Source organism: Leptonychotes weddellii, chromosome 9 (genome assembly GCF_054177405.1).
Source record: "Leptonychotes weddellii isolate Sample4059 chromosome 9, ASM5417740v2, whole genome shotgun sequence".
Taxonomy (NCBI): domain Eukaryota; kingdom Metazoa; phylum Chordata; class Mammalia; order Carnivora; family Phocidae; genus Leptonychotes; species Leptonychotes weddellii.
Window position 1 is genome coordinate 85504889 of NC_138377.1, and position 23324 is coordinate 85528212.

At 37.3% G+C, this 23324-nt stretch overlaps 1 protein-coding gene across 6 annotated transcripts in view; it reads right to left on the reverse strand.

Annotated features, from left to right (window-relative positions):
• The window catches only part of NEDD4 (NEDD4 E3 ubiquitin protein ligase), a 121521-nt gene that overhangs the window by 20149 nt on the left and 78048 nt on the right, over positions 1 to 23324 (reverse strand). For 4 of the 6 annotated variants that reach the window (XM_006732030.3, XM_081831109.1, XM_081831110.1 and 1 more), the window contains 8 exons: positions 18560 to 18610; positions 17054 to 17115; positions 14203 to 14305; positions 8948 to 9114; positions 6948 to 7065; positions 6688 to 6855; positions 3417 to 3482; positions 748 to 867 (listed from right to left, as the gene is read on the reverse strand). In XM_006732030.3, coding sequence (XP_006732093.2) covers positions 748 to 867; positions 3417 to 3482; positions 6688 to 6855; positions 6948 to 7065; positions 8948 to 9114; positions 14203 to 14305; positions 17054 to 17115; positions 18560 to 18610 — 855 coding nt within the window. The remainder of the gene's footprint in view (positions 1 to 747; positions 868 to 3416; positions 3483 to 6687; positions 6856 to 6947; positions 7066 to 8947; positions 9115 to 14202; positions 14306 to 17053; positions 17116 to 18559; positions 18611 to 23324) is intronic. The other 2 variants (XM_081831111.1, XM_081831112.1) reach the window with 1 other exon arrangement.

The window sequence follows — 23324 nt, forward strand, 5'->3', positions numbered from 1 at the left end:
TCTATCTCTCATGAATAAATAAATAAAATCTCTAAAAAAAAAAAAAAGAGAGAGAGCGTGAGTGGAGGGAGGGGCAGAGGGAGAAGCAGATTCCCCCTGAGTGGGGAGCCCGATGGGGGCGTGCTCCATCCCAGGACCCTGAGATCAGGACCTGAGCCAAAGTTAGACACTTATCTGACTGAGCCACCCAGGCGCCCCTGTAAGATTTTATTTTTAAAAATAAAATGCCTAGAAACAAATACGGTAATTTGTTAATGGTGGTAAATTTTGGGTGTTAAGAAGGTGTGTATTTGCTATATTGTTCTCTATACTTCTCAGTGTTAAAAAATTTCTCAGAGAAATGGTGATAAAATAAACTAAACATTTTCCTAAACACTTACGAGGAAATGTCACGAAAGGCACTTGCTGTTGCCAAGGACAAAGTGTCATCGTGGCAAATTTCTTTAACAGATCCTAATCACTAAGATTATCTTTTAGAGAAATAATGATTTTAACCATTCAAATAACAGAATTACCCAATGGACTAGATCATTTGCTCCATCCTTTTACTCCCACTTGGACTTGTTTTACATGATAGCAAGTGGTAATCATGTATGTGAGAGATCCATAGGAAACGGGAGCACCAAGGTCAGCAAACAATTAGAAGACGCTAGCGGCAACCAGTATATACCACAAAATGATGTACCAGAGGAGTATGATGGCATAAACTATGTAAGAAAACAAGTTAACAGGTAGATTGCACAGTACCTGTACCATGGGCTTCGTCCAGGTGGTAGTTCTGGAATTGTGGTCTACATAATACGATCTTCCTCTTTCATCTTGCTTTTCTTCCCAACCTGGGGGTAATCCAGATGAAGTAGGCAAAAACTACAGTGAAGAATAATAGGAAAACTGAGTATGACTATGAAACAATCCTTTTAAAAGGACCACCTACCTCCCTTTTTCACTGCCCTCTCTCTTTAAAATGAAGAGACTTTTAAATCATATTTTGAGGTGTATGAAATGAAGTGTACCACATTCCACTTAAGAAAAACCAGAACAGACCACAGTGATGAGAGTGATACCAACATTAACAAAACATGACAGTAATCACCACCACACACTAAATGTTTTAACATAGATCATGTCATTGAACCTCCACACAAATCTTAATGAGATCATTGCTTTTACTAGCCCGTTTTTATTTAAAAGGAAACTGAAGCTTAGAAAATTGGGCTAATTGCCTAACAGATACATTGCTAATATGGAGCTGAGATCTGAGCCAGGTAGTCTAACTACAGAATTTATCACCCATATGTGCTCAGTCAAAAGTTACCCCTGCCGTCTTTCTGTAAGGGCTGGGGAGTTGCTACTTATGAGTTTATTACTAATGAATAAAGAGGTCTGGTTGTTCCCAGGTTTACTTAAAGTAGTCCAGGTTTGGTCTTCCTTTTGTCTTTTGGACCAGATTAGACTCCTCAAGGTTTGGCCTGTTTCCCCAATGTGTCTTATACATATAAACTATCACCACTGGTCTGTTTACCAGCTACACTGTCCCTAGACACACAGGGGTAGATGGATACTGCTGACAGATATGATGAGCTGTTGGTCTACAAAATAATGGAATTTAAAGTTGCCTGGCTTTACGAATGTCCAACAGCTGGTGAGTAGATAAATGAAATAGAGCAGATACGTCTACACAACAGAGTATCACGAACTACTGAGACATGCACCAGCATGGTCAAAACTCAAAAACATCATATGAAGTGAAATGGGCCAGATACATCAAACTACAACACTGTATGGTTCCACTTATATGAAACTTCTAGAAAAGGCAGCACTGTAGCTATAGAAGGAAGATGAGCGGTTACCTGGGGTTCAAAGTAGGTGCTGGGATTGAAGAAACTTTCTGGGGTGATGAAGGGTTCTTAGACTTGATTGTGGTAATGTTTGCACAACTGTACAAATTTATTAAAATTCATGTATTTGTACAAAATGAAGGGATTTTACCGTATGTAAATTATATCTCAAGAAAACTATTTTAAAAACCAATTCAATGTATTGAGAAGGAAAAGGTATGGAAATAGCTTTTCTAGTACGTGTAAAAACTGAAGTGCGTGTATACACAGATGAATATAAATCATCTCTAGATTCTGCTGCTCATCTGGTGAGCTTCTTGGAGGAGTGCCTGTCAGTCGATCAGAAATGCGACATTTTCCTTGTATGAGGACATTACAGAGCACAGTGGGAGAAAACCACAGGTCTCTGCTTAAGCAGGCTCCAGCCTAACAGAGGAGGACAGGCAAGTGGCAATAGTGGGAGAAAGGATGGTGAGGGCCGTGTTTCTGTGGCATTTCCTCTATTGTAGACGGTCAACGCTAACTGGGCCAATGGCACAAGTGAGTTGCCCCCCCCCAGTTCGTCAGTACAGGATTGTGTCCCTCTCTTGTTGCAGCGCCACCTTTTTAGATGGATGAGCCACTCTTGGTTCAAGGAATTCTGAGCCTCTGCATCCCTATGCTGGAATTTTCATAAAAGCAAAAACAATCCCCACTTTTCAAAATTAATGCATAGACTGCCATTCAAAATTACAAATGGCGGAAAAAGGTGAGGAGGTATTCTACGTGTGGAAATGGCATGCACACAGAGCCAGAGGAGGGAGAGAGTCAGGAAAGGGGGCAGCCTGTTTGGAAGAAAAAGGAGGGACGGGGTGAAGGCAGCAGGAGGTTCCCGTGGGCGGATGAGGAGGATGGTAGGCTGAGGGGCTGGGAGCCTGGGAGTAAGACACAAGTGGGGGCTGCATCAAGGAGAGATAAACTCAAAGTAATGAGAGTTGGGTCAGGAAGAGGGGGGTGGAAGACCAAAAGGGAGTCAAGAGTCCAGGCATGAGGCTGTTAAGGTCTAAGCCCCAGTCAAGGCTGTGGCTGGAAATCCTACTGAGAAGGAGGCAGAAGGCCTCAGTGGATGTGGAGTCTGATGGGAAGAGAGAGCAAAACTCCATCCAGCCTGGCCACTGAGCTTGCCAACACCAGCCCACCCCTGCCCAAGTGACTGATGTGCCACTTCACGTATGGGGCAGACACTGCAGCTCGATGCCAGGGGCCAGCATCCAGAGCAGAGGCAGCTGGACAGCACAGTCTCGACCCGGAAGCTGCCTACAGACCACCTCCAGCCAGCCCAGCGCCTCAGCGCACAAGCCCACAGGTCGTCCCCAGTTGCCGGGGCAGGGGCCTTGCTTTCTTAGCACGGGAGAGGTGGTCTCCCCCGCCTACCTACCTCATTTCCCCCTCTCCTGAACCTCATCTCCAAGAACCGAGATTCTGTGCTGGATTGGCTCATTGCTAAGCAGTCCAATGTCCATACTCAGTATTCCAAAAAAAAAAAAGTTCTTGAGTTTCCTATTTTTACTGACAATGAGGGGAGAGGATAAAACTCACCACAGGAAGTGTAGGCTGTTCCTCAAAAGTATAGGCTTGTAAGCTGCCTCTTCTGCTGGAATGATTCTTATTTAAAAAAAAAAAAAAGTGACAATAGGTTTAGGTTTTTGATCTGTGTCTGAGTGGCAGATAAGGTATGGGGTGGAGGGGTGGGTGGGTGCGATGGGGTGGAAGGGAGAGCCACTGTGGAGTGGCACTCAGCTGCTCTCCACACCCCCATGGGCCAGCGCCTTCCACCCTGTGGCTCGCTCTTCGGCCCTGGCTCCTAGGCAGCCTCCCGGACACTTTCTCTTGAATGTCTAGCGGAGACCCCTCATTGTGCCCCACACTCATTCGCTTTTCCCCTGTCCACACCCACTCAACCCTGTTCCTTGTTTCGGGGGGAAGGGCTGGAGTCCAGCAGCGGCTGCCCTCAGGTATCAGTTCATCCCCAGACTCCCCTCCCATCCCTTACAGGCAGGGCAGTCACCAGATCTTACTGTTTCTTTCCCAGCTCTCAACTATATTCTCCTTGCACTTTAGTTCAAGTTGGGTTTTCTGTTTTTTGTTTTTTTTTTTTTAAATTTCAAGTATTCATCATTTGTTGCCTTGCCTGTCACGGCAGCAACCTCCTCACAGATCTCCCTGCTTCAAGTCCGATTTCCTTAAAGCCGCCCTCCATGCTGCGCACTGTGGCCAGAGCACGCCCCACAGTGCAGACCCCGTCACATTGTTCTCGAGCGCAGAGCCCTTCTGTGACCTCTCACAGTCACCAGCATGAAATCCATAGCACAGAATGTAGTGAGCTCCCAGACCAGGCTGCTCCTCATAGCTCCAGCCCTTCCCACCTCAACACCCACCCTCTGGACATTCTAGATGACTCGTCCCCCCAGGAACCCCCTATTCTTTCTTTCCCTGTGCTTTCATATGCAGGCTGTTGTCACTATCCAAATTTTTTGATGTTATTAAATAACAAAATCAAAAACTTATAACACACATATAAATTAAGTCAAAATATCTACTGTAGTATTGTTTACAAGAACAAAGAACTGCAAACAATCTAAAGTCTATCAGTAGGAGACTGGTGAGATATCTTAATGATTACTTGCACAAAAGAATGATGTTTGATGATTTTTCTTTGTTGGTTTTAAAAGAGGACATCTATATGTACTGAAATGGTCCAACATGTATGATACAACAAGTGAAAAGAGTTAAGTTACCAAAAAGATGATCTCAGGTTAAAAAAATTAGGTACAAATATATGTGTGTCATACATGTTTATAAATATATAGAAAATATTTAGGGGTGCCTGAGTGGCTCAGTCGTTAAGCGTCTGCTTTCGGCTCAGGTCATGATCCCAGGGTCCTGGGATCAAACCCCGCATCGGTCTCTCTGCTCTGTGGGAGGCCTGCTTCTCCCTCTCCTACTCCCCCTGCTTGTGTTCCCTCTCTCGCTGTGTATCTCTCTATCAAATAAATAAATAAAATCTTAAAAAAAAAAAATTAGGACAATATATGCCAAACCATTAATAGCGACTGAGGGAGCATATGTTAGAAGTAAGACGGAAGATTGAATTTTTGTTTTATATACTTCAATACTGTTTGAATTTTTAACCATGACCATATAATACTTTAAAAATAATAAATTATTTTTTAAATTAATATACACATGGTATGAAATTCAAAAGGTACAGGGGCACCTGGGTGGCTCAGTTGGTTAAGCATCTGCCTTCTGCCCAGGTCTCAGGGTCCTGGGACCCAGCCTCACGTTGGGCTCCCTTCTTGGCGGGGAGCCTGCTTCTCCCTCTCCCTCTGTCTGACTACTCCCCTTGCTGTGTTCTCTCTCTCTCTTTCTCTCTCGCAAATAAATAAAATCTTAAAAAGAAACACAAAAAAAGAAAAAAAAAAACCCAAAAAAGCAAAAAAACCCCCCAAAACTCACTTCATTCTTTTCATAGCTGCATAGTATTTCATTGAATGCCATCTACCTCCCTGTTTAGTCCAAGTACGTCAGCTCTTATTCACACGTGTGTGTGGTGACAGGTGTGGTATAACTGAGGAGGAGAAAAGTAGCCTCAGACATGCAGGACTTGCTTGGCTTTCATCGGTTGGATCAACGCAAAATCAAGACCACTTTGTAATCATGCCTGAACACAGACAAAATGTGAACACTGTCCAAGTCACAAAATACCAAAGATCTCTCCATCTTGGCAAATCTGAGTGACTACTGCTTTTTTACGAATTACAGCTTTAGCCTCGCTATACATAAGATTTGAGACACACAATCACAGAATCATTCCTGCTTTTTTTTTTCTTTTAAGTGGGTCCACACCCAGCATGGAGCCCAATATGGGGCCTGAACTCACAACCCAGAGATCAAGACCTGAGATCAAGAGTCAGACGTTTAATTAACTGAGCCACCCAGGCACCCCACACTCTTGCTTCCTCACAGCATCCAGGGCAGAGCAAAGTCCTGCTTCCTTAAACCATCCTCAAAATCACCTAACATGAACCCAAATCCTCCAAAAGTCTTTTCTAACATACTCTTTTTTTTTTTTTTTTAAGATTTTATTTATTTATTTGACAGAGAAAGAGACAGCGAGAGAGGGAACACAAGCAGGGGGAGTGGGAGAAGGAGAAGCAGGCTTCCCGCCGAGCAGGGAGCCCAATGTGGGGCTCGATCCCAGGACCCTGGGACCATAACCTAAGCCGAAGGCAGACTCTTTAAAGACTGAGCCACCCAGGCGCCCCTTCTAACATACTCTTACTGAGACACTCAGGGTGTGTGTTCTCCTTGCTGAAATGAGTAATAAACCCAACATGTTTAATTACAGGTGTGTTCCTGAGGGTCTTTGGCTGGGAGGCACTGGTTTATGTAATGGCTATTTAGACTCCAATGACCATTTGGGTTATCCATGACTCTGCTCCATACTATTAGTGGAGATATTCGAAAAAATGACCATACCGTAAAGTCCTAAAGTCCCTAACACACTATTATATGCCATTTAAGACATAATTTTTCTCATCACAAGAAAAAAATTTGTAGCTATGTGGGATAATAGATGTTAACTAGACTTCGTGTGGTAGTAATTTTGCTATTTTATATATATATATATATATGTATATCACATCATTATGTTGTATACCTTAAACTAATCCAGTGTTGTCTGTCAATTACATCTCAATAAAACCAGGGATAAAAGACAAAATTTTATGTAAATGTTGGATAACCAATGGAATAATATATATAATATAAAATCCTGAAGCTACAACAAAATCTAAGAGCATCTTACCGAGCTGGATACTGGCTGGCCGGTGGCTGAATTTCTACAAATTGTGAGTCTGGCATTCAATTCTTCTGCAAGATGAGTCTGAACATCCAAGTTATTTGATGCTGGAGATGATGGGAAGGCCTGATTGCTATACATGGTGGCTTCATCTTCTCTTATAATTTCCCAGTTCTAAAACAAACAGAATAATCTTAAGCCACACATACTTTAATCTTACTGCTGTAACATGTGTCTATGGACAAGAACAAGAAAATTCTTTCTACCTCGGAAGACTCTCGATTATCCACACTTTCTGTCTCCTCAGATATCTGCCGCCTGGTGGTAAATGCACGCTGTGCTTGCAGTTGTATGTTACCGTTCTCAGCATCTGTTAGGTTGTCCCTGGATTAGAAATAGAAAAACCATCACTCATGTCTGAAGATAGTTAAAATGATAGTCAAAGATGCTATGATCATTTAAAAAAAATACCTTAGATTAGAATTCACTGGTTTGGGCCAAAGCCTATTTCAACACACACAGATGAAGTCATGGCACATTGGTTTCTTCAGAGTACCTTGTGCAATTAAGGTTTTGTGAAAATATATAACACGTCTGACTTTGATATTTTAGTTCATCACCATGCCTAGGGCAATGTTTGACATGTAAGGGCACTCAAAAATATTTGTTGAATAAATGAATTTCTGAGAGTTTTGTAAATAATTTCATTATATTATTATTTTGCCATGTTATGATATGAGTAAAATCTAAAGTAGCTCTAGAGAGATTACAAAAAAGAAGCTTTAGGAGTTAGTTACATATACAGCTTCAAGAACCAGACAGTAATGTTTTCCAGAATTGATCTTAAGCCAAGAGTAGAGTTCCCCATGCACGAATGCAGAGGGCAAAATGAAGTATCATGTAAGAAACACTGTAATTAAAAACTTAATAGATCCCAGATTAAATAGTATCTGTTTTTGATCATTAACAGAAATAGGTCTGGTCTGAAAAAAGATAATAGTAAAAACATGTCTGAGTTTAGGAACATTATAGTAAATCAGACTGAACACCATTACCCCATTTATTCCATTATTCTAGCTATTTGCATTTAGTATAATCAGACCTTCAGATCAAGAATTTTATAAAATATTTAATAACAAAATTATTGTTAATTTATTTAATGCCATATAAGCCCAGGGTAGTTGGAAGATCAATTCTTAATGTACTATTGCTGAAGAAAACATAATTTTGAGAGATGGTTCTAAGAGAATGCTTCAGATTTTTTTCTCCTCAATACCTGATTTAGGCTAGCTGAAAGTGACATCAACCGTAGTGAAAGAAATGTGATTCTGTTCAAGTCAGGCTTGCTATAATACTGAGGTCTGCAGTAGGACAATTTTGTAGACTTTCACAGTGTCTTCAGTTTTACGATTTGTACAGGTCCCTAAGAGATTGATGCTTCTGTGCCACGAAGAACCAGGATCACTGATTTGCTTTGGAAGGATTTGAGAACAGAAAATATCTATGAAAGTGCTTGGACTGTATCAGACACAAAATACCAAAGCCAAAAATTAGAAATTAATGGACAAATATGAAAAATTTCAAGTCTCTGTCAAAAAGTAGAAGACTAAAGAAAGCCTTCATAAGGCCATAAGGGAGGAGAAATGGAAGGGCATTTGATAATAAATGTGAGTAATGGGACATTTGTAAATGTATATTTAGAAATACACAGTCTAATGATAATCAAAGAAAAATGTCACTGAGAAGACATAAATTAGAATACCTTAAAGGTCATTCTTTCTGTCCTTGATCTGTGTGCATTGAAAATTGTGTATGCATTGACAAGATTGGCAAATGAGTGTTTAACAAAAGACCCTTGTTATTCAGTCCTTTATGTTTTATAAGTAATTTATATTTAAAAATAGTGTACTGTAGAAATTAACATTTTATTATATTTTAGTAACAAACTACAAAAAATTTCCAAGATTTTCTAAACAAGTCTAAAGAGAAAAACCTATCCTTTGTGGCTACAAAATAATTTAACATAAATAAGCAATTAGAAAGGTAGTATTTGTGACTCCAATAATTTTGAATATTATCAAATCATTTAAAAGAAGAAACAGTTAAGATGGCATTTTTAAAACCCTGGATCATAAAAATCCTCCTCACATTTTTACAGCTTATGGATCCCTATACTACTATGAACCCATTTGAGACACAACTTCAAAATGAAAATTAGTGGTCAAAATGTATTCATATCACAAATGTAAAAGCCACCAGCACATACTGAGGGGTTGGTCTTTTCCACTGTGTTCTTCTAGATTCATGGTTTACATAGTAGGTCCTTCCAAGAATATCCTGCCTCTCTTCCCATCCTGGAGGTAGAGGAGAAGGTTCTTGTTGCTGCTGCAAATGGCAAGCAGCATCTGGTTGGTCCAAAACAACCCAGCCAGGCTGAAAAACAGAGTGGTAACAATTAAGTTTATGATTAATTTTTTTAACCTTATAAATTATGCTGGAGGAAATTTAAAAAGAGATTAGCATATCCAGTTCCAGAAATTACGCAAGGAAAAATTTGCACAGTGTCAACTTTTAAGACCATAATATGAACATTTTATGATAATGAAGACTTTTTTCTGCAAAATGATAACATGTAAATTTTGCTTGAAACTTTTAACATTTTTCAAAAAAGTTTTAAAACACACCTAATAGGAAAAAAGGGACAGAAAAATTTTAATTTTTTTAAAGGTTTTATTCTTTAGTAGTCTCTATACCCAACATGGGGCTTGAACTTACAACCCCAAGATCAAGAGTTGCATGCTCCATCTACTGAGCCAGCCAGGTGGCCCAGGACAGAAAAAAATTTTAAGTAAACAAACAATGATGGGCAGCACTGAGAAACACAGTTTAAACTCGTGTAACCTTAGTCTGTTCTTTAAATTACAAGCAAATGAATGAAGGACAAGAATATTGTCTTATTGGGCATTGTCTTTCCCATAGAGAAAGGAGTTTGGTATGGTAGAAATCAGTAACTAAGTAAGACCTGAAAAAAAATCACTAGATGAAGCCTAAATATGTGTAGGCTTGACAGGGAAAGGCAAAGGATTTAGAAATAATTGCTACAATGAACTCTCTAGCAACTGAAAAGCCATTATGATTCTCACATCTGACTTTTCTCTTTCTGGATTATGGAAAGGCATTTTGGTCAGGTCATAAAATAGTCAAAGAAATAAAATTTCATTTGTTTTCTTTGTTTGTTTTATTTAAGTGCTAGTAAAGCACTGGAAATTTCCTCTGGTACTAGTGAGGGGCATATGTACATGAAGCCTAAACTAGGGTAGTTAGGGTAAGGAATTACTCAGAAGGGTAGCAAGAGTTAATGGCATGTTTTTACATAAGAAACTTCCTAACAGAAAAGGACTACTAAATATCAATACTAAATACCAATAAATAAATAAAAGGTCCTACTAAATACCAATATGGCTAGGGAAGCAGAAATAAATGAGTGAAGAAAACTTAAAAATTCTCCCAAAGAGACATAAAAAGAGACCTGAATGAATGAAAAGACATAATATGATATTGGTTAGGAAGACTCAGCCTCACAAAGGTGTCAATTCTCCCCAAGTTAATTTTATATAAAGTGTCCAAGATTCCGATAAAACTACATTACAGATTTTTTTTTTTTTTTTAAGTAGGCTCCACACTGGGCATGGAGCCCAACATGGGGCTTGAACTCACAACCTTGAGATCAAGATCTGGGCTGAGATCAAGAGTCAGACACTTAACCTACTGAGTCACCCTGGCACCCCTACTTTACAGATTTTTATAAATAATGGGACAAGGCAATTCTCAACTTCAAATAGATACACAAACAAGCAACAATAACCAGCACAGTTCTAAAAACAGAAGAATGAGTGATTAACTCTACTGAATAAAATATAGCATACACTACAACAATTAAAGCTGTGGAGCATTGAGGTACACTCAGACAGCTCAACAGAACGAATCAGAAAGCCCAGAAAGACTCAAATTTATAGGACTTTAGAATATGATAAAGACAGTTCAAATTTGTGGGAAAATACAAAAAAAAATATGTGGGGTGCTACCTCATACCTTCTACCAGGACGTTACAGATTGAACAATGTTTAAATGTTACAAAGTAAAACCAACATGTATTACAACAAAACTTGAAATTTAAAAGAACATGTTCCAAGACTGGGGAAGCCTTTGAGTATGAAAAAGACTGACAAATTTGATTACAAAACCCCCAAATTTGTACGTGGCAAAAATGACCAAGTCAAAGTGGAAAAAAAAAGACTGGGAAATGTATTTGGTAACATAATAACAGGCAAAAAAATAATGTCCTTAATATATACAGTCTTTCTTTCGAGGCACTGGGGATCTAGCGCTGAAGGATGGTTGTGTGCCAGCCAGCGGATGGCTTAGAAGATGGAAGAGAGTTCTTTTATGTTGGAAGCCTGACTCTGAAAAGAAAGGGCCAGGGAGGAGAGCTGAGAAGGAAAGGAATGTTTTCTGGCAGCCTGGAGAAAAGGAAAGGGGTTTCTGCAGCAAGGGTGATCTCTCTGGCTGGTCTGGTGGGGAGGGTTATCGGTTATAGACTGAGGCAGGACAGAAGGTGAGGGGGGCAGAGGGGGCAGGGAGAGAGGAAGACAGAAAGAATTCTGGAAAAAGGGATCTGGATGGGAAGTAAATTCACTCCCTTTCTTTCTTACTCTTATTTTTTTTCCTTTTTACCTTTTCTACGGAATCGACATCTCTTTAATTTTGCTTTCTTTTATTGCTCTATTTCTCTCCTTTTCCTTTATCCTCTTACTTTCTCTCTCCAACTATATTTACCTTCCTTCTCTTTCTCCTTTCCATTCCTTTAAATGATCATAATGTAGGATCTACAGACTTAAAAATTAGTCTTGTATATATTAAATCAATTTTATTTCTCTGGTCTCCATTTTAAAAGTAGGTGAATTGAATTTTTGTATTTCACTCTCTTGAAAAATGGTTAAGTTTTTAAAAATATGGTCATTGATTATTTTTCTGTAGATTAATAAAATTTATTAATAAGAGGGTCCTCACTACTGCTGTAAAAGATTGTAAAAATGTTTAGAGCTAGGAAAATGGTACCACAAGATTATTTCTTTAAAATCTTAAAGATTTCTCTCTTAAAGGTCTTAGTGAATTTATGTTATCTAAGTAAACTTGAGAAGGTAAAGGCCTAATTTTTAAAAACCTGTTTCAAGTTCTAGGAAGTACAGTTGCACATTTGAATATTATTTAGAAAAACTGAGTTTTCATTTTTTTTGTATAGAATGCCTCCCTATGAAACATACATCAGCTAATATTCTTCACAAAATAATTTTCTAAGTATCAATGAATGTTATTTAATTACTAACTTGAAAGCTAGTATGCAATTGCCAACAACTGAATGGAGTCAAAGAGGATCAGAAAGAAAGCATTCAGAGCTACAACACACATTAACGTTAGTCTTGCAAAATATATACAACTAAATCTAAAGTTGCAAAGGGTATAAAAATCAAATGTTAAATAATAACCTATTACAGCCAGACTTTGATATACTAAGGAATACAGGTTGCCTAAGTGTGAGCCTCTTTTAAAAATGACAACTGTTTTCTTTAAATAGAATTTTATATATTCAGTTACAAATTAGATGTCAAAGACAAGATGTCTCTGGTCATTAGCTACACAGAAGATAAATAAGCATAGATTCATGTGTTTAAATTCCTAGGGCCTTTCATAAATAAACTCCTACATGCTTACATCTACTGAAATTATAAGGTGCATTCTGAGGGAATTCAAACATTGAGACCTGAGACCACAAAATGAAGCGAAGCAACTCTACCCATGGGAACCGAACTGTGAATAAGGTACCTATGATATGTGTGTGTGGGCAAAACTTGGAGCAGGTTCCTAAATAATGAAATGCTGTTAAATTTTTTTTAGTTACTAAATAAAGAATTTTCTTTATGGCAGGCATCCTTCATCTCAAACAGAATTCCATTATGCAAGATACCCTGTGTACCAAAATGCCAGGCAGAGAAACTTCAACCCAATAAATACCTAAAATTTAAAAAAAGTGATTATTATATGATAAATCAGAGAAAAACTAAAAAAGAAAAGGTAATCAAATACGCAAATATAGACTTAAGAGAGGGTACCATGTTTTTTGGTTGACAAACTAAGGGTTAACTATATTCTGTGATTTAAAGAAGAAAGTTCTTTCCTTCTATTATTACAGATTTCCCCATAAAGTAAACTCTTCTTAGTGCATATAAGAAATTCCCAGAGGGGCATCTGGGTGGCTCAGTCAGTTAAGTGTCTGACTTTTGATCTCAGCTCAGGTCTTGATCTCAGGTTTGAGTTCAAGCTCTGTGTTGGAGCCTACTTAAAAAATTCCCAGAAAGCTCTGTTACAAAAGCATGGCTTGTTCTCGAGCTTTCTTTCTCAAGGTGTGTGAGTATGTGAGGTACTGTCCAGTGCTGGGGGAGGTCCCTCACCTTTACAGTTCTTCTGGAGGCTTAACCAGACCCTCAGCCAAAGAGGCATGACTGTTGAGGAAGGCACACACAAGAAAACTCTTCAAAGCAAATTGGTGCCAATATACTGTGTGCTTTCAGTAAATGTTGCTTCAGTGGGAATGTCAAGAGGCAGTTGTTTTAGGGTCCCCTTTTCAAATCACAAATTTTTCTGCTGGAAGAAACCATAGAGGTCATCTGGTACAATACTGTCATTCTACAAATGAAGGGCCTACGGTTCAGAGACCTTCAACAATTCACACAGTCACTTGGCTCACTAGCAGCAGAGCTTGGGATGAGAATTCCAGCCTCCAAATCCCCATCCAATTCTATTCCAAATACATGCTCTCTGCCTCTTCCTCACTTACCCTCGATGTATGTAGCTCTGCCCAAATACTTAACTTGAGCTTCTTCTTATCCTGTCATCCATGAAAATTGTTAAATTCTATTTGCCCCAGATAAATATGGCCTCTTACTAGATCACTTGAATTCCTTCCCTCTCTCATTCCCTCCTTTCCTCTGAGCCCTCCCATCCTCACCCCAACCATGAGAGGAAAAGTAACAAGAATTACATTTCATAAAAGAGTTCCTAATTAGTGGAGTCTTCTCAAAATTTCCATATATTTAACTTACAAATAGTAAATTGTATTCTTACTTTAATGGAGGGGAGAAGGACATGGTTTTAGAAAACTCTAAAAAAACAGAAAGAGTTAATGACTTAATTACAATAAATGCTTTCATTTATAAACATTGTATTCTCTATTCACTAACCTTTAAGAATGCCATCAATAATGGCTATTCATTCTACAGAAATGTCCTTAGAAGGAAGAAATGTTTAATGAATGCTTGGGTAAAATAAACAAATGCCCATGTAAATAATTTTTATTGCACACATTAACTTCATTGAATAAAGTTATTTTTTTCTTCAAAGTACAGTAAAATAAGAAATGAGATATTTTCTTCTCAGTTGAACCAAATATTTATAAGATCTCACCTCTAATTCCTCAGCCTGTTCTGTGTTATCTTCTTCTGAGCCACTGGTTTTAGGTAAATAAGTCATTTTTAATCTCAGATAACCTTTAACTCTTGATTTGTGACTGTAGAAAAGAAAATAATTATTCGCAAAACTTTAAGAAGAAAAGCATTCATTTAACAAAAATTTACTGAATACCTACTAGCTACTAGAGGAGACCCAAAGACAAGCTCGAGGACAGAAGATACCTAGGCAAAGGAGTGAGTGGAGGACAAAATGTAACAAACATAAATAAAAGTCATGAAATAAATAAGATACTAAGGAAGTGTGAGTGACAGATCAGGGAGAAGGTCAGCGAGCAGTTGCATTTGAGTGGGTGCCAGCAGACTGGGGAGGATTTTGATCTGTGGCAATGAAGGGAAAAGCATGTAAGTGGAGAAAAGAGTAAAAAATGAGCAAATGGATGGGAAAGCTGGGGATCAATGAAGGGAATGGCAATCATCAGGCTTGGCTGGCCTACAGGATACATGGAGGAGGTAGGGATGATCCAGAGGATGAGGTCCATGTGAAACAAGAGAACTTTCGATTTTACTTTGTGCACACTGTGAAGCCAGAGAATTCGGAGGATAGGGAGAGGCATCCTCAGAGATATGCTTTGGGGATACTAATCTAGTCAGACTGGAGAGGAGGACAGGAAAGTGGAGAGCAAGGCCTGCTAACTGTCAGAGACCTACTGTCTTTCTTTGACAGCTGTTTGAATCTATCATACATTAATTTATCTACTCTATTTTCATAATGTATCTTGTATTTCCTCTTCGAATAATGAGTTGTCCAAGCTAAAGGCTGCTGTACATTGTGTTAATACTTAAAAAAAATTAGGGCGCCTGGGTGGCTCAGTTGGTTAAGCGACTGCCTTCGGCTCAGGTCATGATCCTGGAGTCCCGGGATCGAGTCCCGCATCGGGCTCCCTGCTCGGCAGGGAGTCTGCTTCTCCCTCTGACCCTCCTCCCTCTCATGCTCTCTGTCCCTCATTCTCTCTCTCTCAAATAAATAAAAAAAATCTTTAAAAAAAAATACTTAAAAAAAATTAAATCTGTGAATGGCCCCCAACAATTCTAGCATCCTACTTACTTAAGAAATCTTTCCTTGTCCTCACTTTCTGTATAGCTATTTTGGTGATTTTTATAGATATCAGTTATGTAACTCATTACCCCTTTTCTTTCTTGACAAAAAAGTCCCATCTTTTATTCTATATTCAAGAGATACTCCCTTTCCCACCCCACCTAATCTCTTAGGTGTTCTTTGTACAGTTCTCATGAACTTGGAAACTGTACCTTTCCTGAGTGGTCAATAGAATCCCTGATGCTTATTTCCAAGGTCACTAATGTGGCTTGTGTCTCCACTTTTAAGGGGGCGTGAACACTGACTTGTTGCCATAACAGACATGTACAGAAAACTTGCTCAGATAATGGTTTTTACAAGCATTTCTTTATAGTGATATGTTTCATGTCTTTTTAAAAAAGGTTTTATTTATTTATTTGAGAGAGAAAGAGAGGGAGAGTGGAGAGAGGAGCAGAGGGAGAGGGAGAAGCAGACTCCACACTGAGCAGGGAGCCCGACGCAGGGCTCGATCCCAGGACCCTGAGATCATGATCCCAACCAAAATCCAGTCAGCCACTTAACTGACTGAGCCATGCAGGTGCCCCTCAGGTCTTTTCAACCAGACAACAAGCCTGTCGGTTTGGACTTAATGGGGCTCAGAAAGTCTAAGAATGTAGTACATTTTCTATTGATTTAAAGTTCTTTCTGCACTTGCAGTGATATCCAGTGCAGACAGAAGATGTAAATTATATTTTTTAAAGATAAGGATACTAGAAAACATTTGACAAAATGAAAAGCAGGCTACTAGGGCAATCAAATAAGAGAAGAAAATATTTATTTATTCTTGGTATGCAGATACCACAAGCAGTCTAAAACTAAAAAAGGAAGAAAAGAGATTTATATTCTAAGACTTCTGCAGAAGTTAAATATATGACTTCTCTTATAGAAAGTAAATATTAAGAGAGCACTGTCCCTTTTATTTTGCTTTAATAATTTATATTACAGAGCAATTAAATGTTTTTAAATGAAAAATTTTACTAAGTTCCCACAGTATATCTTTCAAATGTATTTTCTAGTTTTAAAAACAAGACAAATATTGTTGTACAGATGCACTTCATTATTCTGTGACTTTTTTGACAGTAAATCCATACATGTCTTCACTAGATTTTACTTGACTATGTGGTACAGATGATCAAAGGAGTTTTATTTACAGCTTAAACTTAAAAATTTTAACCAAAATCAAATAATTCAGTTTAGGAAAATGGAATTATGAACATGTTATTTAGGTTTTAAATTCTAGTCTTTGCTCATGTTATTTTCTCTAAATTTTGGGTTTTCTGAAATATTTTTTATTAACATATGCAAGATGTAGTTAGGTTTTTCTGAAATTGGTTTTGTGCACATTGTTGGATATTGCTTTGGTGGAACTAATGTCTGTGATTTTTAAAAGGATAGTATGACAAAATTACATATACTTTAAGATATAAAAGGAATAATAAAACAATAATAGCAAATTTCTACCTTCTAATCTGATAAATATTACAGGGACAAGTCTTCCCTAAGAAGTATGAAAAATACTTTTCTGTATTTTCAGAATTTTTTGTGCTGTGCATATATTACTTTTTAATCAGGAATAACAGTAAAGCTTTTAAAAAATAATATTTCGAGGTAGCTTATTTACAAAGGTTTAAACTATGAATTTCCAAAGAAGCTACTATAATGTATAATGAGATTAAAAAAATTAATATGTTATCATTTTGTATTTACTGACCTTCTTGGGTGAAGAACAAAATCCTTAAACGTATATGGTCTCTCCATTCTTGGATTTTCTGTCTAGAATAAAACAGTGGGTTTTCAAGATATATCTATAAATACCAAAAACATGTACTTCTAAGGAATATTCATGATATGATCTAAGCCATCACTGAAGTTAGAAGTGAGAAAAATGTGGCTTTAGCTCATTAAACAGTTATAACTGGTAGCTTGACAGGGCTTTCCCCTTTCTGCACCCTAGGACTTGTGGCGGTCACACCTCAGTACCAAACAGGCTGAGCAGGTGCCCTGAGGAGCCAATGGAGGGAAGCGGAAACAAAGTAGAGTGGTTAGCATGTTGGTGCCCCAAAGGAATATGGAGTACATGCAATGGCAGCAGGTGGGCGTCGTTAGAGCATAGACACCATTCTAGGAAAACAAAAAAGGAAATGGCCTGGAAAGTGAGACTGGATTAAATATATTATCAAAAGTGTGTAATCTCTAAAAACTGTGGAGAGCCAATAAATATCTCAAAAGACTGATACAGTAAAGAGGTATTACTTCTCTTTCTTATCAAGTTCAACAGCCCTTTGCTTTTATTATTCTTTATTTCTTACATTTTGCATTAACTACCCATTTGGTCTTGGAACTCTTTCCTTAAATTCTCATCACATTATTTTACTTGTTTGTTTGTTTTTTCGTTTCTCCTTGTCTTGTGTTCTTCTCCTCCGATTGACCCACACTGACTGAGGCTCAATGTCTGGCCTTTGATGCTCTCATCTCTCTTACTTGGACAGCCCATCATTCTCAGAGATTCTGCTGTTACCTCGATGTGGTAACTCTCAATCCTCCCAGTCTCTTTCTCTACACAACTGATTTTTGTATTTCTGTTGGCTGCCCACTTTAGGCTTCCATTTTTCCTGTTTTCTATTGAAATTCATTATGGCCAAAGATAAATTTATCCTTTTTCAAAACAAAATGGCCTTTCCTCCTAACTTTTCTACTTAAGACACCACCTTAATTTCCAAAATTCAACCTGTATTATCATTACTTTTTTTTTTTTTTCTCAACCTCCATGTCAGAAACCTGGCCCAATGGTGTTTTGTTATGAAATGTTTCCTGAGTGTTACCTTCCTTCATTGTGGTAAGATGCTTGGTCCACATTCAGTTTCATGCCCATATTGTCATAAATGATCCTAGGTTCTTTCTGTGAGACTAAGCTCTCCCCACTCTAAGTATTCAGCAGAATATTTCCAAACTGCTTTTCCTCAGACATGCTTTCCTGATGTCAACCAACCTCAGCAACTCTCTATTTCTTACTAGGGTTCATGTAAGGGAATCTTGGAAATAAAATTAAAATGGAAAATTGAGATGAGTTTTCAGAAAATAATATGCTTGAGGAATAGTAGCGGTATACATTTTACAAATCAAATATTTACATTTACTATATATTGTGCATCTGTAAGTATTTATTAGAAAAAAAAGAATAAACATAAAAATTAAAATCATGGACATCTATACCAACCGGTAATGGATAAAGAGGAACATCCACTTGACCTAGGAAATCATCTCTTGTCTACAAGAAAAAAAAGAAAAAATAAGATTAGTAATATGCTCAATGTTTTTAGAAAAAATTGATGAACTATTGCCATCATTCATAAAAAATACAGAAGTCTTTTTTGTTGCTGTTTAATCCTATGCAATATCAATGGAAAATAAAAGGGAATATGGTACAATTTGTGATAATGGCAGGATAGAGTATATTAGACTGGTCCTTTTGCAGATAATAATTATATACCCTGAAAAAATATAAAAACTATTTGAAAGCACTCTAGAGTTACCATAAGCAAGTAGAAACTGAAGGGGAGTCGATCTTTGAAAGAAGAAACTGTATTGTGTAGGATTCGTATTTCCATGGCTTTTTACCTGATAGTACTTTCAGTTCATATGGTGGGATGATTAGAACTCAAGCAGGAATCTGACATCTTACTCACTTGAGGAGTATGAAGACCTAGTTTGAGGTTAACAGCATAACTAGAAAGTGAGGGAGACAATTTCTGCAAGAAAGAAGCCACAGAAGTCCCTCCAAATCTATACATAAATTCCACCCAAATTCTTAGCTGATCCCTGAACTGTATCTATGAAAGGCAGCAACTGGACCACTGAGCATAGATTCCAGCTGATGTTCACCTAAGAGGAGATAACATTTGGATTTCAGCTGAGTTAACAACTTGCTAGAACAAAAGTCAACACTCTTCAGGGAAAGATGGTAAAATTTACGGTCTCAATCATGTACCACACACACTGTCCAGTATACCATAAAAAGTTACTAAACACAGGAAGAAACAGAAAAATGTGATCCAGTATCAAAAGAAAAGTTCATTCAGGGTGCCTGGGTGGCTCAGTCGTTAAGTGTCTGCCTTCGGCTCACGTCATGATCCCAGGGTCCTGGGAAAGAGCCCCGCACCGGGCTCCCTGCTCGGCGGGGAGCCTGCTTCTCCCTCTCTCACTCCCCCTGCTTGTGTTCCCTCTCTCACTGTGTCTCTCTGTCAAATAAATAAATAAAATCTTTAAAAAAAAAGAGAAAAAGAAAAAGTCATTCATAGAAATTGGCCATAAGATAAGCCAGATCTTGGAATTAGCAGACAGGGAAACTAAAGCAGCTATTATAAAGATGTTCAAGGACTTAAAAAGAAAATAAGGTCATAATGAATGAATGGAGGGGGAATCTCAGTAGTGAAATGGAAACTATAAAACTAAATCAAATGTATATTTTGAAATACATATAGAATTGAAAAATATAATATCTGAATTAAAGATCACTGGATGGGCTTAACATATGACTGGAGAAAAGTTCCATGAACTTTAAGATACAGCAATAGAATTTATATAATATGAAAAATAAAGAGGACTTACGGAATAATTTCATGCAGTCTAATATATGTGTAATTGGAGTGCCAGAAAGAGAGGGGAGGGGAGAGAGAGGGAGAGAGGGAGAATAGGAGAATAGGAGAAAAAATATTGGAAGAAAAAAGTAGCCAGCTTCCCCAAACATTAACATCTTACATAACCATAGCACAATGATTAAAACCAGGAATACTATTTTTTTTAGAGGAAATAGTAACACTTTCATATATTTAACCATTTATTCTTAAGTTTTTAATTGTAAATAAAAACCTACACACATAACAGTGTCTGTCACCCATAATATTTATCAAAGTGTTTAAAATAACTTATGAAAAACCTTGTCCCTCCAAGTTCCCAGAATGAGGCAGGGTTAACTGTTCAATAAACTTCCTTCAGATATTTTCCTACATATATGCATCCACATACTTTTTTTTTATTAATGTGTAATAAAAACACACAACACTATATTACTTTCAAGTATACAACATAATGAATCAATATTTGTATATATTTATTTAACATCTTTCACAATAGTTTTTTTTCTTGTGATGGGAACTTACAAGATTTGCTCTCTTAGCAGCTTTAATGCAATACAGTTTTATTTATAGTTGCCATGCTGTACATTACACTCTCATGATTAATTTATCTTAACTGTAAGTTTATACCTTTTGACTCCCTTTACCCTTTTCACTCACCCCCACCCTCTTCCTCTGGAAACTACCAATTTGTTCCCTGTGTCCAAGAGCTTTTTTTTTTTTTTTTTAAAGATTCCACAAGTAAGTGAAATCATATGGTATTTGTCTTTGTCTGACTTATTTCACTTAGCATAATACCCTCAGGGTCCATCCATGTTGTTGTAAATGGCAAAATTTCATTCTTTTTTGCTGAGTAATATTCCATATATATATATATATAAATATATATATATTTAAAACCATATATATGATTAAAACCATTTTCTTTATCTATTCATCCACTGATGGACCCTTGCATTGTTTCTATAGTTTGGTTATTGTAAATAATGCTTCAGTGCAATGGAGGTGCAGATATCTTTTAAAGTTAGTGTTGTCATTTTCTTTGGAAAAATACCTAGCAGTGAAATTGCTGGATCATATGGTAATTTTGTTTTTAATTTTTTGAGGAATCTCCATACTGTTTTCCTTATTGGCTGTACAGATTTACATTTCCATCAACAAAGCACAAGTGTTCCTTTTTCTACACATCCTCACCAACACCTGTTATTTCTTGTCTTTTTTATAATAGCAATTCTGACAGGTGTGTGGTGATATCTGATGTGGTTTTCATTTGCATTTCCTTGATGATGAGTAATGTTGAGCATCTTTTCATGGGTCTATTGGCCATATGTAAATCTTCTTTGGGAAAATGTCTATTTAGAACATCTGCTCATTTTTTAAATCAGATTGTTTGTTTGCTATTGAATTGTATGAAAAAACCAGTAATAGTATTAGTTAATCTACAGACCTTACTCAAATTTCACCAACTGTCCCATTAATTTTGTTCCAGGATTCAATTCAGGATCACACACTGCACTTAGTTATCATGTCTCCTTAATGTCCTTTAATCTGGAAAGTACCCTCAGTCTCTTTTTCTTTCATAATCTTGACTCTTATGAAGAATAATGGCTAGTTATAGAATGTCCATCAATTTGGGTTCACGAAATGTTTCTTCATGGTTGAATTTAGGTTATGCATTTTTTTGCAAGAATACCATAAAAGTAACATTGGCACTTTTCTCAGTGCATCATGTCAATAGTCAATAAACATTGGAATCTTATATATTATGGACAGTGAAGGACCACTAAATATTTGAGGACAGTCTATAACTAAATCCCCCCCAAGAACCAAACAGAAAGAAGGGAGTCAGAGGAATCAGAATCAAGTCAGACTACAGGAGAAATACTTTAGAAAAACTATAATTAACATTCTCAGAGGTAAAAGATGAAACATCTGTCAAACAGAATAGGAACTTATAAAAAAGAAGCACTTAGAGAATAAAAAAGAGCTGTCGGGAATTAAAAATATAACTGAAGGGCGCCTGGGTGGCTCAGTCGGTTAAGCGACTGCCTTCGGCTCAGGTCATGATCCCAGGGTCCTGGGATCGAGTCCCACATCAGGCTCCCTGCTCCACGGGGAGCCTGCTTCTCCCTCTCCCACTCCCCCTGCTTGTGTTCCCTCTCTTGCTGTGTCTCTCTCTGTCAAATAAATAAATAAAATCTTTAAAAAATATATATATATAACTGAAATAAAAAGTTTAATATAGAGTTGGAAAATAGAGTTAAAGAAATTTCTCAGAAAGTAGGACTAAAAGACAAAAGAAAAGACTTATTCCCCAAATAAGGAAATTACAGGACAAATTTAAGTCTACATCTAAATAACAGGCATTCCAGAGAGAAAAAAGAAAAGGGAAGAAATTATCAAAGAAGCATTTAAGAAACTTCCCTTAAACTCAAGCAAATGAATTTTGAGAGTAAAAGGTCCCACTGAGTATTAGGCAAAATGCATGAAAAACATGCACAGCAAGGCATATCACCGTGATATTTCAGAGTATCAGAGATAAAGAAATTCTAAGCTTTTAGAGCTAGAGAGACACAAAACAGATTATACACAAAACTGAAAGACAAGAGAAAAATGCCTTCTAAATTGTGGGAGAAAAATACTTCCTACATTGAATTCTATACCCAGCCAAAATATCTTCTTTAATAATGAAGGTAGAATAAAGACATTTTCAGACACTGGTGTTCTTAGTAAGGTAACAGAGGATATATTCCACCAAAATAAGGGAGTACATCATGGTAAGGGAAGATGCAGGAGATTCAAGATGGGAGACAAGAAAAGAGGATCTCCCAAATGATGGGGAAGGGAACTTTCAGAATAACAATAGTGTAAGATCTACAGAAAAACAAGTGCATACTGGAGCAGGAAGATGGATGGCTATAAGAAGGATGCTTCCAGAAGAACGGAAATAACCGTATCTACCTAATAAGGTTTGTTAGAATTAAATAAGATAATATATATATATTGCTTTGCATAATATTCAGCATTCAATAAATGTTAGCTGTTGTATTTGAAATGCTGGATTCTGTAATGAAGCCCCTGCTCCTTTTCTAATAAAACAGTCTCTAGACATTTCAAACAGGTGCATAAAATAAAAGGAGCATGGCTGGAGACTGAAGCCTAGCAAATTAGTTTAGGGCCATATTCTTATTTCAGAACATGAGTTGATAATTTTTGAAATGTACAAGTTAGCTTTTAGTTATACCTTCAAGGCTGTTCTATGGTATGGTTCTTTATTCTTGTTTTTATTGCAACTAGATGCTATAAATCCGATCTTTTTTTTTTAAATTTAATTTTATTATGTTATGT